This window comes from Patiria miniata, unplaced genomic scaffold (genome assembly GCF_015706575.1).
Source record: "Patiria miniata isolate m_02_andy unplaced genomic scaffold, ASM1570657v1 HiC_scaffold_10, whole genome shotgun sequence".
Lineage (NCBI taxonomy): Eukaryota > Metazoa > Echinodermata > Asteroidea > Valvatida > Asterinidae > Patiria > Patiria miniata.
In genome coordinates this window covers 8,266,917-8,283,886 of record NW_024037048.1, presented here as the reverse complement: position 1 = coordinate 8,283,886, position 16,970 = coordinate 8,266,917, and the positions used below count along the sequence as shown (strand labels likewise).

At 39.2% G+C, this 16,970-nt stretch overlaps 1 protein-coding gene across 1 annotated transcript; it reads right to left on the bottom strand.

Moving 5' to 3' along the window:
• Positions 1 to 835: 835 nt before the first annotated feature.
• LOC119736900 (26S proteasome regulatory subunit 10B) lies at positions 836 to 14,460 on the bottom strand. Its single transcript, XM_038210926.1, has 12 exons — positions 14,336 to 14,460; positions 12,151 to 12,230; positions 11,449 to 11,488; positions 10,573 to 10,693; positions 9,317 to 9,431; positions 7,738 to 7,825; positions 7,505 to 7,566; positions 6,631 to 6,816; positions 4,997 to 5,117; positions 2,727 to 2,807; positions 2,092 to 2,163; positions 836 to 1,466 (listed from the first exon to the last, which is right to left on the bottom strand). The coding sequence occupies exons 1-12, from the start codon at positions 14,418 to 14,420 to the stop codon at positions 1,348 to 1,350; spliced, it is 1,170 nt and encodes a 389-aa protein (XP_038066854.1). The 5' UTR covers positions 14,421 to 14,460; the 3' UTR covers positions 836 to 1,347.
• Positions 14,461 to 16,970: the final 2,510 nt, after the last annotated feature.

The window sequence follows — 16,970 nt, the reverse complement described above, 5'->3', positions numbered from 1 at the left end:
TATACGTCCATTCACCAAGAAATGAGCATAAAGTCGGACATTTAATAAAGCATTGATATATTTCTACAGAAGAGCTTTCTGAGATTAACATTAATAAGTAATGTTTATGAATATGGCATTTACAAATACCGCTGTTGTATTACAGTGAATGCACAGTCAACTAATACTAGGATGAAACTAGGTTTTAATGATGTTCGTTTGCTAAAAAAGGAACTGGCAAAGGTTGAACAGGACTTAAAGATTAAGGCTCTCCTGAAAACAAAAATTGACCACCCTTCCATATTTTGGCTGTGCCCCACCATGGCCCCACTGTGCTGCCAAATGACAATTTCTGAATTGATGCTCATTTCGTGACGACAGGACACATATTGGCCCAACAGGCAACTCGTAGGCTCACTGTATGCAAAGAGTTATATTACCATGTTTGAACCAAGAGACGGACAAGCCTTAGGCCAAAAAAAATAAGTCTCCGGTTTCTGGTATGCGCGCGCGTCGCCGTAGCCATGCGCGTCGGCAAAATGAAAAAGTTTTTTTTCAATGAAAGATGATGTCTCAAAACCACCAAACTCACTGGTTTGACTGGAATCCTGCTGCTGCACAATTTTAACGTGTTTTTAGATGGGGTTATGATCGAGAATAAGCTTTATGTGGCCTCTCTGGACTCCCATATATTTGCACTAAGTTTAGGTTTTGCATTTGAAGCAAAAAAAAACAGGTAAAAAAAAAAAAAAAAAAGCCGCGTCGCCGCACCACTTTTTGGGCAAGCTCCATACAAGAAACCGGAGACTTTTTTTTTTTGGCCTTACATAACTATATTAAAAAAAATCTTAAGGAATGGGAATAATAAGGTTATTGACCAGTCTTGCAAGAGTTATTACCCCTGTGTTAACAATGTAAACAATTCTTTATTGTCGCAAGGTACACACACACACACACAAATGGTTAATAACAATGTGTGTAACTTTATAACTCCGACATTTTCAATTTTCAAAATATATATTTCACTGGTCGCACCACAAACTGACATATCGTGTGAAGTCCATAGACAATGCGTCACTTCACGGTGAACCTGATGATTTGTTCCCTCTTAGTCAAACCCAAAAATCCTTTCCATAAAGGATTAATATTTGTGGTTCTGTCTGTCTGTGTGAAATTTAGAATCCCACCGATAATAACTTAAAGTCCCTTTCAAAACTAAAGAGTTCATTTTACCAAGGTGGCGAAGCTTATATATCTGTTAACAAATGAAGACTGGTCAATCACCTTTTAAGCTTTGTTTCATTTATTTATTTATTCATTTTTTTTGTGGGGGGGGGGGGGGGGGGAACGAGGCGGTGTGTTTGTAAATTAGACTGGCTTGTAGTCCAGCTTGGTCTCCAGTTTCTTGCCCTCTGACACCTTCCTGACAGCTTTCATGAAATCCTCGTCTAGTACGTACTCTCGCTCAGCACGGATCGCAAACATACCTATATGAAAACAACCAAGTATTGACACATTAAGTGCTGTGTTTTCTTTCTCTTGCACCGAGTTGAATGAAATTTCTAGCAGTATGAATGTATCTGGAAATATACCACCACTTCAGTTGTCAAATTAGGTTTTGCCCTTCACCGACGTTTAAACACTGTATACTCAGTGTGTTACCTCCCGAGTGAAAGTTGGAAAAAATCACTCGAAGGGACTCGAACCCACGACCTCCTGCTTTCTAGTGCAGATATCTTACCACTCGACCACCGAGCTAACGGGATCGGTTGGCTGGTTCGAATCTGATGTACATCATATTATAAGATGGAATTTTGCGCCGGGGTGATATAAATCAAATTAGGTTTTGCCCTTCCAACTTTCACTCGGGAGGTAACACACTGAGTATACAGTGTTTAAACGTCGGTGAAGGGCAAAACCTAATTTGATTTATATCAACCCGGCGCAAAATTCCATCTTATAATAACACTTAAGTTGTGGACAGCTTGTGCATAACACAAGACAACCCAAAGCATTGTTATTTCAAAAACAATTCCAAACAGAGATATTACTTAATAGATCACGTTGTTAAAAGAATTCACGGGGGAAAAATAAAGATTTTCGTCCACATACCCGCCTCTGTGCAAACGTTTCTAAGATCTGCGCCATTGAAACCGTCCGATAACTTGACAACTGCTTCAAAGTCTGAGAAGAAAAAGGGCATTACAATGTTAATCAAGAAAGAAAGAAAGGTATTGGATATTAAACAAGAGTTCTTGGTAAACATTTTCATTTGGGGATTTTCATGTTTTATATTGTTTGCTAGCCATATTTTCGAAGGTGTGGACCAAAGGATATCCTGCATGTTATGCTTTACATTTGTTTGTTTAAAGCCATCAAATTTTTGTGCAAATCTGTAAACATACAATGTAAGACTGGCACCTCATAAAATGCACATCACAAGTCACTGCGTGATATCGGGTCCCACACTAGTTTCAGACTTTCACACATGGTGCTACTAGCAAGCGTGCACGTATAAGGCAACTGTTTGAATGGAAATATTGTGTAACTGGAATTACAACAAGCACTCCCAACGGCTCAATTTTTACACGGAAAACAGCTTAGTTTTAAGAAATGGTTGCCAACGTCATGTTCTTCTTTAGAATGATCTTTCCAACAAATAAATATCATTTCGTGGTTAACACGTTTTCGAGTATAAATGGACGCATTTTCCCAAAAGTGCTTCCTTAATGTGCTTCATCTCTTACCAATATCTCCATGCTTGGTGATGGGCGCCGCGTGGATCTTTAAAATATCAAGACGAGCCTGCTCATTCGGCAGGGGGATTTCTAAAGGAAAAAACACATAACAAAATAAATAACAACCAGAATAAAAGAGTTGATCTATTCGTCTGGCTGTACCAAAACCAATAATTTGGATAAAAATACTCTTCTCCAACGGGTTAAAGATGTACTGTCTATGCTATAGGCAAATTCAGTCCCAAACCAAACTCTTTATAAATTACTACTTTTTTAAGCAAAACAACAGTTGTTCACGTTTAAATGATACTATGAAAACAAGCTGCCCATGCTTGGTTATGGAACAATTACTTTATAAATTGGAAAACATTTGCCGCCTGACAATAACTGAGCTCTCGCACGGTAGACTGGTTACAGACCCTATAAGAATCAATAGTGGAGGAACCAGACTATTCACAGCGCAGATCTGTTTCTGCGCAAAAGCAGATTAAAATTTTTTTTTTTTTAGACTGTTGCATATGCCAGAAAAAGAAACCAGTATTTTTTCTTGTTAAATGAAACATAAAGAGGTGTAAATTCGTCAGGAAAAATAAGTTGAAGAGTGCAGACAATACACCCTTACAGGGCCCATGCAATGTAATTCATTTGATGCAGTCCTTAGAAGTGCACCTTTGTGTCCCATTTAAGCTTATTTAAAATTTTCATTTACCAATTTCTAGGGTATTTCAGGCCTTATTGGTCTTTATTCTAAAGAAAAATTCCATATTCATGAGCAAATGTGTGATGTCATTTCAGACAGAAACCTCAATGTTACAGCTGTTTTAGCACCAAAAGTAGCCAGAATTTTGGATATCTTGCCGTCGTGCATTTTCTTTTCGTTGATGTGTCAGTACATGACAGTAAGCCAATGAGCAAACTTTTCTCGTAAATATTTTTAACGAGCAAATTTTAGAAAACTCCTAAACTGAACAGTGTCTTCCTGAAATGACATCACAGCAACAGCGCCTTCAGTTGTTCAGAAAAGCATTAAAGGGGCACTAGGTCCTGAAATCCCAGAAAAATTTCATGTTTTGGATTGTTTTATACTTATACTACTTCAAACATCTAGTTGAAAGGAAACCAACCTAATGTCTTACCGTTCCCGACAAAAGACGAAAAAAACCCTGGTTGTTTACATCGGACATGACGGAGTACGAATACGCTTTTCCTGTCGTTTTCAATGTACGATATACATGTTGTGTGTGTCTATTATAACGTACGTATACAGCACCGAGCTTATGAACAGCGGTGACCAATCACCAATGCACAAAATATGGTTTCTTACACGTCCGCAAAAGGTGAACACTTTACCGATGAAATCACAACTAGCAGCCAAACAGCTCAACATTTTGGGGTCGCAAAAGTGGACCCTGAAAGTCCTTGTCGCACGCATAATACAGGAAGAACACAAAAACGCCCAGTTTTGAAAGGATAGTTGTGTGGATGTTTATCTCCTACTTTTAAAAGTTCTTTCAGATTAACATCATTTCGTTCAAGGCGCGTTTTCTAGCCCAGTTGGGCTGTTCAGGACGCAGTGTCCCTTTAAATGCTTAAAGAAGTCCACTTTTCAATAACATTTTCCAAAAAGGGATGTCAAATAGTTTTCATTCATTTAAAGGGAATATACAACATTTGCAAACATCACAAAATAAAACTACCAAGATTGTATGAAATACCCTACTAGGATGTTGGTAAATGACAGTCTAAAGCATCCTGTAAAATTATGGCACCTGGTGTCAAGTCATTTTCAAGAAAATGGTATTTTTGTATACATTTCCAACGGTGGTCGGCCGACCACCGTTGGAAAAATCTAACTATTTTGCAACTACTGCTCCAAATTTACAATTTTTTCCGTCCAAATTTTGTTTGCTATTGGTTACATGTTCATGAATGGGTGCAGGCCAGCTAGGCTGGTTCCCTTACCTTACAATTTTCCGACATCTATAAATTGATCCATTTTATCTTTAGTGGAGTCAGGGAACCAGACTACTTAAACAATTTTTGTTTTTCTTGGTTTTTCAAGCATTTTCAAACACAAAACTTCAAACATGTCACTTAAACAATATTTGATCTATTATACTAACCCCTCAAATAGTTCATTTCTGAAAATTACAGCAACAGCCAATGATGTACATTCCCTTTAAGAGGAGTAGAAAGTTGAACAAAATATGTTTCTAATAAAATTTCACTTCATGAACCCTTTGATAAGTGACGATTAGCGATGGACCTGTTGCGCTTACCTATCTTCCTATCTAGCCTTCCGGGTCTAAGCAGTGCGGGGTCTAACGTGTCGGGTCTGTTAGTAGCCATGATGATCTTCACTTTCCCTAACGTGTCAAAGCCGTCCATCTGATTCAACAACTGAAGAAAAAAAATATGAACATTTTATGGAAATGTTTATATCAATGACAATAACATGAACAATTTTGACACTGAATAGTGACAAAAAAGTCATGAGCATCAACTACTAAGGGGCCATTCCAGAAGAGTCATGTTAAAAAATTTGATTTCTTTTTTTTCCCGAAATTGTGCATGGGTGGGTCAAAGGAAATAACTGAAAATCGAATTTCAATTTTCAATTAAAGTAATAGAAACAAAATAATACAAGGAAAAAACAATTTGGTTTCCATTGTTTTTTTTTCTCAGTACAACGAGCGCAGGCCAATACATCCTAACAAGAGCAGCACTGACACGTTTTTTTTGTTTTTTTGGGATAAACATGGTCGCCATCACGCTTTTATGTTTGGGCCAGATCCCGCAGATCTAGAACACTTTTGGACACAGCAAAAGCTTATCATAACGAAGCCGAAATCACCCTTTTTTGTTTTTAAATATAATGTCTTAGAAAACTGATTACATTGTACAAAGTTTTGTGTGCTTGGCAATTTCCGTCTGTTTCAACTACAAAGTTGCATGCTGGAAGCCTGGAAAAGCCATTGAAAACTCGTGAGTTGGGACGGCATTGACCTAAAATATCTGCTTCATTTGAAGCATTACTTTGTTCTTCAGTGTATAGGATACATTGAATAGTCATTCAACATTTAAAAACCGAAATTTGGGGTGGGTGGGTAGGTCAAAACAATTTCGAAAAAATATCGAAATTTTTAACATTGACTAATCTGATTCGCCCCTTGTGCACTAGAAACCCAAGTTATCCTTTTGATTTGTTAAGAAGGATTCAACCGGAATTACAAATATATAGCCTCACGGTTATCTGGCTGTGCCTATGAATATCTCTCAAAATCTGACAGGTGTTTGAGGATGTTGCACAACTGGAAAAAAAATGACAGCCAATCCAACAAAACATTAAATTTAATGTTATTAACCCTAACCCACCTCACTCCTCCAAAATCCTCCTGGCGGTTTTGGAGGATTCTAGAGGATTGAGGATGAATGGTGATTGAATCAAATGAGGATTCTGGAGGATTGAGGATGAATGGTGATTGAAGCACATGAGGATTTTGGAGGATTGACGATGAATGGTGATTGAAGCACAAGAGGATTTTGGAGGATTGAGGATGAATGCATTTTGAGGCAGGACTGTCTGATGATATTGAAGGATTTGGCATTGGCTATCCTTCATTTAAACACGAGTGCAAAGTTTTGGGATGAGGAGGATTCTGGAGGATTGAGGATGAATGCATTTTAAGGCAGGACTGTCTGACAATTTTTAAAAATTTAGGCGGAGTTGCAACATTTTGGAAAATTTTGGAGGATTTTGGAGGATTGAGGATGGTTGTAAGCAACAAGGGCCTAGGGGGTTAGGGTTAAGGCTTAACGGCATAGGATCATTTGCTTTTCACACATTTTATTCGTTTCCAATAATAACACCACTCAAAACAATTCAAAATTACATCATCTTCGATCAACTTACCTCCATAAGTGTTCTCTGGATTTCCCTGTCGGCCGACGTCCCTTCTGAGAACCGCCGTCCTCCGATGGCGTCAATCTCATCCATGAAGATGACGCAGGGCTGGTGGTCTCTGGCGTAGGCAAACATCTCGCGGATCAGTCGGGCACTCTCACCGATGTATTTGTCTACGATGGCGCTAGACACAACCTGCGGGCAATGGGTGTCGGAAAGAGAGGGTTATAAGACTGTTGTATTGTGCATTCATACCTTGGGACAGTTTAGCTATATGTAATCCTCTTGGTCGAGAGCCAGTCATGTGGGTGTTTGGACCTGCCATTTAAACAGTGTATAAATGCAAGTTCAAACCGGTTGCGAGACCATGCTTCACAGCGCGCCCGCTGACTACAACTGAGAGTTTGAGAACAGTAGCGCACCCAGGATTTAGCTTTTGAGGAGGGGGGGGGGGCCTCAGTTATTTGTTCATTTTTTTTGTAAGAACTTTGACATTTTCAAAAAGTGTTGCCCAAAATGTTTGGCCGCAGAAAAATGTTTTGTTTTTTTTCGAGGGGGGGGGGGGGGGGGGACTATTCTGACGTTGGTTGCGCCATTTACACCCCTATTATACTACTCGAAAATATGCCACATATTTATCACCACAGTCAAATCGTGGGACAAAAAAAATTCAAAAATTGACAAAAAAAAAAAAAAACACCTGATCCCCCCCTCCCCCCCCCCCCCCCCCCCTAGTTGTGCCAACGGATGCTGAGCACACACATGGTGCGCCAAACATGGAGTAAAACGTTTGACAACAATCGTTGGTCTTTGGCAGTTGCCATATGGCACTCTTTCTGAACAAGAGCTGAATGACAGAGAAACTCAACGATGAAATTCTCACCTTTAAGAAATTAGCATCCAGCTGACTAGCTACTGCTCTGGCTAGAAGTGTCTTGCCAGTACCTAGAGAAAAGAAAGTCACTTCACATTTACATCTATGTGAACATGTCTAACATTTTTCTACTTCTAAAAAATACAACGTGTTGCTGTAAACACAACTATTCAATATTTTGCTTTCCCCAAACTGATCAGAGTTGATTCAGTCAAATACATGTTAAACCACTAAATCCCCACCTGGTGCTCCATACAGTAGACAGCCTTTCGGAGGGGTGATGCCCACTCGTTGGAACAGCTCCGGGTTCAAGAGAGGCAGCTCAATGACCTGAAAAGAACGGAGTGGCCACGAAAAAGGAAATTGGGTACGTGCATGAATCACATTTAAAAGTTCCAAGTACTTAGAACTCATATATTTCAAAACGTGCACACTTTTCTTACAATGTTCTGAAAAAAAGAAGAGCAAAAGATATCTTGTGAAAAGATGACTCGGTGTCAATAAAACTGATTCTGCCCTGATTTTGTTTCAGACCAGATTGGCAGCAAACATTAGCATATTCCACGCACACTCCAGAGGAATGGCAGGATCACTTCTTAAAGTCCCAAGAGATTTTGTGATAGGAGCCTTCTATTTACTTTCTAGAGACACCAAGCCCCATGTAAAGAAATAGTGGCTAGACAAACTTCTCCAAAACCTCCACGTGTGTTTTGAATGATTTTGAAGAGCAAGGTTCTCACAGAAATCTTAAGATGAAATTCCATGAATTTTGCAGGACAAAATTAGGGCTTTCTGTGACCAATTACAGTCGACTCTCATTATAAAGAGCACTTTTATAAAGAGGTTCTGCTTATAAAGAGCAAATTCTGAGGTCCCAAATCTCAGGTTTTCTTTGTGTTTCTTTGTTTCCCTGTCCTTTTATAACAACATTCCTGTTATAAAGAGGTAATTTGGCTAGTCCCATTGACCTTGTTATAACGAGAGTCGACTGTACTACGTGGTTTTGGCATCTTAGGAGCCCATTTACAACACACTGGCCTGTGAGGCAAGTGACACCACTCCCTGTCAGCATTCCAGTTTGGCACAAGACCACTGAGCACCACAAAAGCATCACAATAGTGCATACACATAAAACATGCAAAAAGTACAGAGTTAGTATGCATAAAGAAGAAGTATAGTACACTGGATGCAAACTGGAAGACTGTCATAGCCAAATATTACCCATCATCATATGCGGGTTGTGCGGGATTCAATGACTGTTTCCTGACTTTGTTTTTGTCGGAATATGTGACCTGTTCTGTCAAAATCAGACTTTTTTGGGCATTAGGTCAAAAATGAGATTTTTGCATATTGTTAAAAAATGTTCCTTTTCCTTTTAATAGGTGGTTTAGTTTTTGAAACTGGTCATTCCTGGGCAGAGTTATGCTATTTTGAAGTTCATTGTGTCGAAAAGTAGAAAACGGAGAAAATGGCCACGAATGTCACAAAACAGTAATTTCTTTAACTGATTTACCTTAACAAATCATCAAAAATACTATATTTAGAGTTCAAATTAGGGTTTCAAACTTTTATAGTATATTTTAGACATGTTCGGGATTACAAATATGCAAAAATTTGAAAATCGAAAAAATCATCCCCACAGCGTTTTTTGGCCCTATCTCAATTTCAACCTCTGCCCAGAAGCATCTGCTTTTGACAGAACAGGTCACATATACAGTTTCCATGACTCTTTGTAAAATGACAAAGTTCCATGACTTTTCCCAAGACTCTCCATGACAGTTTTACATTCCCGGATTTTTCCCGGATTTTTCCAATTCTTACCTCTCTAAGTTCTCTGATCTGCTCGGACAAACCACCAATGGCCGAGTAGGATATGTTGCCTGGATCTTCATGGGACATGTTGTACACCATCGGATCAACTTCTCTAGGCAGATATCTGAAATACGAGGGGAAAAAAATACAAAAATCAAGTTTGAAACAAATATGTCAAATTGTCAACATTTGTTGCAGTATGCAAACTGAAATGGTACAATACCAACCCGAGACCCCTGAAAACACTTTGCTGTCTGAACAGTCACAGACAGTCCAAAAATCAATCCCTTTCCCCTGCCATGCCTTTATACACAGGCTCGTTATCTACAAGATCATATTTCTTGTAAGCACTGTGACTCGTCAAATTCTATCAACAGACAAAAGCAGACAAGTGGTAGGCACAAATGGCTTATCAATCACCTACAGTCAAAGCATAGCTGTATCAAGTTACATAAACAGTCACAGCCAGTCAATCCTACATTTTCTAGGCAGGGTGCTCTTAACTGTTAAAAACAGTCACTTGATTGATTTTGACTGTTGGGCTAGCCTTGTTTAATTTGCCATGCAGAGAAGGAGGGTGACGAATAGCGACAAAAATCAAACATACATGACATGTACATCCACATGTACAATGTAGTTGCTGGGTTTGTGGAATACAGTTAACCCTAACCCCCTAGGCCCTTGTTGCTTACAACCATCCTCAATCCTCTTAAATCCTCAAAAAATTTTCAACTCCGCCTAAATTTTTCAAAATTGTCAGACAGTCCTGCCTCAAAATGCATTCATCCTCAATCCTCCAAAATCCTCTTGTGCTTCATTCACCATTCATCCTCAATCCTCCAAAATCCTCATGTGCTTCAATCACCATTCATCCTCAATCCTCCAGAATCCTCATTTGATTCAATCACCATTCATCATCAATCCTCTAGAATCCTCCAAAACCGCCAGGAGGATTTTGGAGGAGTGAGGTGGGTTAGGATTAAACATCGATATTAGGAATCCACCAAAAGAATTTGTGCTAAAATGGTCGTCTGTTACAGTGACTTTCGGAAGCCAGCGCTCAATATAATTGAACACAAAATTTGGGAGGCAAAAGGGGTGTTCATCGCAGCAAATTATACAGTATAAAGGTGTTTTCTATGACCATATTTGGGTTAGTTTGCATATATTATGTTCTTATCATAAAAAAATGAGGAAATAGAGTTTAAGAGAAATTTGAGTTGTTAGGATTTTGAGAGGGTACATGTAGATGTTTATATTCTGACCTCATGATTGTTAGTGTCGTCATGTCCAGGGCTACCCTCGTGCCTTGCTTCAATTTGATCTTGTCGATGCCTCGCCGACATCCCACGACATAGCGGGGACCGTTGGTGGCCTTCACGATAACTGGAAGAAGGGGGAAAGAAAATAACGTTTGCTGCTCAACAAAGGGATGTGATTCCTAGAGAACTTTTTTGCATGTTTTGTGCATTTTGAATATTTTGAATCACATCAATGATTGAAAGGGGTACAGAAGAGAAAATAGACCAAAATCATTAACCCTAACTCCCTAGGCCTTTTTGCTAGGATGTAGCCTCAATCCTGCAAAATCCTCCAATTGGCCTCATGGAAAATAGCATATCTATAGCCTCAATCCTGCAAATTCCTCAGTTATTTCTTGAATATGGTCTATGGAGGGGTGACCACTGCCTGAATCCTGCAAAATCCTCCGGCTATGACTGTCAATAGGCTGAGGCAGAGGCAGTGACATCCTGGAGCAGTGCGGAGGATGTCAAGCATAATCAAGGACTAAATTTATGCACGGCTGAGCATAAACAACACAAGGTCCGGCCCAAGACCTTGACACAGTGCGTACTCCGAAATCAGCAACACACTTTTGCTATGTAACCTCAATCCTGCAAATTCCTCCAATTTGCAAAAAGGATTTTGGACGATTTAGGGCAGTTAGGGTTAATAAAAAGAAATACATGTGCCTACTAAACAACTGTCACAAGAAATAATTTTTCATTAACATTCACATGTAAATAAAACAATGATGTAGACAGTCAGATGACAAAAAAATCCATTTAATTGTAGAAGTTTTCTTCCACTGATTAAAGAATTGAAACTTTTCTGCAAATGGTTTGTTGGTATTCACTTACACTTTTCTTCTGTCAGTTGTTTAAGAACCTCTCCAACAATCTGGGGGAAAAATGTACAAACTATATCATCCCTAACGCAACAAAAATGTAGTATGACTACAAATAGCAATAGTTTGGCGTCACGTGGTCCGTCAATAGATAAGAATGTTGGTGTGTATTGATGTGTGTACATCCAGACGATCCATTTTATTGAATTTTATTTTAGGTATAAACTTTCTAGTGTCAAAGACTGTTACATGTAATTTATCCTGTAACAATTTATCTGTCAAAATTACTAATTTCAGCATTTTCTATATTTGTAGGCCTGAGTTAGGCGAAGTAAAAAAAAAACAACATGTTTCTCGTCCCCGCCCGCTTCCTTTTTGGAGGCCGCCTGGATTTTTATTATTTTTTTATTTTTGAAAATGCAGTAAAAAAAACACAGAAAAAGTCCACAAATTCATCGGAAAATAAATTGTCGACCAATACAAGTCGAAATGACACTGTAAATATGTTCAGTTCTCTTGTCCAACTTATCTTTCATTTAAAAAGTGTCTCTGAACAGTGGAAACACCAACAATTGCAGGAAATTTTTAAATGGCGGCCATCTTGAAACAAATAAAAAATTAAAAGCCCCGCTTCCTCCTGTTTTTCAAAAACCCGGACGAGAAACATGGTTGTTTTTTTTATTCGGCCTTATTTGTATTCTATATTAAGCCCTACCTGGCCAACACTCTGCAGTGCCTTCAAATCGTTCTCTGACTTGTCATAATTCTTGGTCAGCTCTTTACATTGCTCACGCACTGTGGAGAAAAACAAAAAGCATAATACACGATAAGTCTTAGGGGCTGTCTCAGGATGCAACTGCTACATTCAGAAAATAAACTACATTGAAACAATGAGTTTTACTGCCAAACAGTTTCGCAGGTTAAGTGAAGACAAATAAAACGCATTTTATAATTGAAATAAACCACAATGGTAGGGCCTAACTGGCAACATGCATTAATTTTTTTTCAGAACCAACCTGAATGAATAGGACTACTTCTTCGTGTGGCGGCTATCAGTATGGCAGCCATAACACGATTTTCACTACTGCGAATCTACATCACATTTATAAGAATACAGGTCAACTCGTACGCGAGCCAACTCGTACGCAACAAACTCGTACGCAACAAACTCGTACGCAGGACAACTCGTACGCGGACCAACTCGTATGCGAGGCAACTCGTACGCGGATAACTGGTACGCGGGCCAACTCGTACGCGAGCCAACTCGTACGCGTGAGTATAGACTAGCAGCCGTAGCACAAGGGATTTTACTGAAACCGTAGGTTCGGGCATATTCAAGGGGACTAGTTCCCACTCCGTATCCGTAGCCGCCAACAGGGTGGTTGGTTTGGACTTCGAATTTTGTTCAGCAACTCCCATTCCTTAGTTTTGTGCTGCTTCGTTCTCAAGTAATGGACCCCCACTCAGTATCTGCGTAGCTGGCATGGACTTGAATTGTTTCTTTTCGCTGTACGACAAGATAATGCCACGTAGTGAGAATTTAAATCGTACAATGTCCGCTGCATTTGTAGACTTCCAACAATACACTGCTATGGTGGCCCCGCGCTATGTGTAAATAAAATCGTTGTATGTCTTGACAAATTCTCCACACTAGCTGCGTAGTCGGAAGTGCATGCCGCAGCATTGCACTACACATCGGTCGGAAAATGGATCATGTTTTTTTTTTAAATTTATCTTTGAAACTTTTGAACTTGTACATCGTTGCTATGGAATTTAAATTGTTGAAAATACATATGGATACAATCACAGTCATTCAGTCATACATGTACAATCGGACAGTGATAAATCGTTAACTTTGGCGTCTGTTTTGGGGTAAACTTTTGGCGATCGTAAACATCGTTCAATTTCTTTACATTTGCTAATTTCGGTCCGCGTACGAGTTGGCTGGCGTACGAGTTGGTTCGCGTACGAGTTGGCCCGCGTACGAGTTGTCCTGCGTACGAGTTGGCTGGCGTACGAGTTGTCTCGCGTACGAGTTGACCAATCCGCGTACGAGTTGACCAATCCGCGTACGAGTTGTCTCGCTTACGAGTTGGTCCGCGTACGAGTTGTCCTGTTTCCATTTATAACTGCAGGGTGATCACGGTATCACCAGGGTCTAACCATGATATATGCCCTCTGCAGTGAAGCGCGCCCTCTTGTGTGCGCTCTTCATCCGCGGTCGCGTATTGCATCCGGGCACTTCACAGACATTTTGGAATGACAGGCAACAGCCGCGGTGCGCTTTGCCAAAGATGACGCACGCTCAGTAGATCTGGTTCCTTGACCCCTTTGGCCATTTTGACTATTATTAGGGTGGCCGGGAAACAGTCTGGTAAATAGCAGAGACGCCATGCTTGTTCAAAACCGTCTGCATTCTTTGACGAATTACCATGATTTTTGGATAACTAGACCTCTGAAGGTACCAAATTTAATGATTTTGTGCTATTTAGCAGTCATACTATAGCTGGGTTGATTTTCTGCTGACAAAATAATTTCGATCAAATTAATTAATTTTTGGCTCCCTTTCTGGAAGTAATGAGATACATACACCATTGTACATGTGTAACACTATTAATATATATATTACTGTTTAAATAATTAATTACAGAAAATTTCTAACAACACAACACGCATTCATAAAGAAAAACAAAATTTACGAAATAGATGCAGTACCTTTTCCGCTTGCCGTGTTGCTCATGTTTTTCTATTGAGACAATGGCAATGCAATCTGACTCAGCAAACTTTTTACAAAAAGGGCATATTTCAACGCAAAATAACTACATTTTTCGTTTAAATTTACTAACAAGATTTATTTTACTTCAATCAATATTAACCCTGCTGTCATTTCACATACTTACTTTCTTTCAAACGAGCATCTAACTCTTTGTGTTCGAGTAATTTTTTACGATAATCTTGGATCGCTTTCTCCCGTGCGTCCGCCATGATGACCAAGTTTGACGACGATGGCTGAGGGCGCCCTACATCGATGCGCCGGCACGCACGCGCACGCGGCCGGCCGGCGGGCTGCGGATTATGGAAAACTTTCTCGTATAATCATAAACATCAAAATGTTGCAAAAATTGTTAGAATTTATCAGAGAACATCCAAACGTGAAGGAAAAAACCCATAAAATGATTCTGTCTAATTGTTTAAAACCATGACATTACAAATTCATGCAGAACTATCATTAAAAAGCCAGCAGCTAGAGTAGACAAATTTGAGAAGACAAGTTGATACCTCCCGCCCCCCACTCATGCTCAGAATTATATAAACCGCACGATACAACCTGTTTTGTGCTAAATAGGCCAACAAAAGCGTTTTCAAAACGTGTTACAGTTTACAGGCCTATTTGGTGAATAGCCATTGACTAACTTTTCACTAAATTATAATCTTCAAGAAATTAGGACTTGAGTTAAGATAGTTTCTAGAGGTCCCCCCCCCCTTCCCCCCAAAAATATATTCCTTACCATTATTGGGAATAAAGGTGGAGGGGAAGGGCGGTATGAAAGAGAAATTTGTCCCTAAAGAATTATGCGGTGCATTTATCAAAGAGGTTTCAGTTCCGGAGTTATTGTGCTTTACATGCAAGGTTTTAAATGTACATGCATCTGCAAACATACGCCACAATTGTATTCACCACCAATCAGGTTCTTCTATAGTCCAAAAAAAAACCCCTCCGCCATTATTCATTCAAAAAACTCCTAAATTTGCTTTTTTTTTAATCCTCACACTGGGCTTTCAAAAAGTTGATGCTGTGAAGTTCGAGTGCAGATATGTGTACCATCATGATATTTTTCTTTGATGACCAAATGCATCTTCTTCACTTTTACTTAGGCCTGGGCCTAAACTACAGTGGTTCAAAAGGGTAATTTTTTTTTTCAAAAACAATGTTGGCCTCTGGAAAGTAATGATGTCACAATGTTTACACAAACTGCTTTCTTATGGGATCCAGTTCAGGATGCTATCCAATAAGAAAGTAAAACAAACGTGTGACGATCATCTAATCCAACTTAGTGCTGAGACAAGATACATAAACACTCGCGAAATAATATCGGGGTTTTCCTGGCCAATTTCCTGAAACGTTATTCACTTCTGAAAATCGGTCATTCCTTTTCGTCTGAATTTGAACGCATGTCTTTAATCCCATTACAATTCAACGAAAGTTCAATCGTTTTTATTGTCCGTGCATTCGGTTTTGAGAAACAGACGGCCAATTACGTTACCCGTGCATTCATTTACGCAAGCATACGTTTTCGCGTAGAGTTCTGGAATACAATTTCGTGAATGTGCAATCAAAATTACGTTTTTCTCATTCAAAATAGCAGATTACATCACAGAACATTAAACTAAAAGTGAAATAGAATGGACAATGTTTGAAATCGCCCTCTAAAAGCGAAAAAGAAGTCTTACAAAGGAATCTGAATGAACATAATTTAAACGAAAGGTGCTGCCCAATCACTTAACTGATTGAACTGACATGCAATCGAATGCTCTGGTAGCGAAAATGAAAAGCATGTTCAGAGCGATTCTCAAATTCAGACAAAAACTAGAGGTTGTATGAACAACCACACGGTGTTGGGCCATGGATTACCGCAGACTTTGCCACACACATCAACTCAAAATATGCATGTTTAAATCCATGTTTGAATTTTTCAACATGCCGCCAGAGGGCGCTCTAACATTTGATGACGTCACCTGTAAAATGTTTGTACAGTACTACCTAGGCAGACACTCACATCGTTGAAAGCAAGTTCGCATCTTCTGCCAATTTCAAATAATAAGGCACTTCCGGTTTCGACCGGAAGGAAGGGTCACGTGATTTTGCACTTAATACCAAAAATGAAGACCCTGCAATATTGTATCGATTGCCATAAAAAACAAAATCAAATCTGTAGCAGTTGATTTTATATTGATTTTCAAAGATCAAATCTAGAAATCTTTGATTGCTTGTAATATGATACTTGATGACGTCATTGTGACGTCATTACCAGAAAGTTCAAGAGCTATTTTAACTGTGCTATATACAGCCAAATCTTGATTATATCTATCACGGTTGATTTTTTAGCAATTTTTGAAGGTTTAAAGATCTTTTTATTGTAACTTCCGGTCTGATGACGTAATCAATTTTTTTTCGCACACAGGTGTTGTCTGCATTATGGTCATCATGTACAATAATTTTGAAGCGATTACCGCAAACTTCGCCACAGACATCAAGTGAAAATGCGTTTTTCGCGTTTTTTAACCTGCCGCTAGAGGGCGCTCCAACTCTTCATGACGTCACCAATTTTTTTTTTTTTGAAAGGTCGATCCAGGCAGACATCAACACCGTTGAAAGCAAGTTCATATCTTTTTCCACTTTCAAATTATTAGGCACTTCGGGTTTCGACCGGAAGGAAGGGTTACGTGATTTTACACGCACAAGATAAAATGAAGATCATATATTATCATGTCGATTCTTGCAAAATTCAAGTTGCGGTCTCTGACGGTTGATTT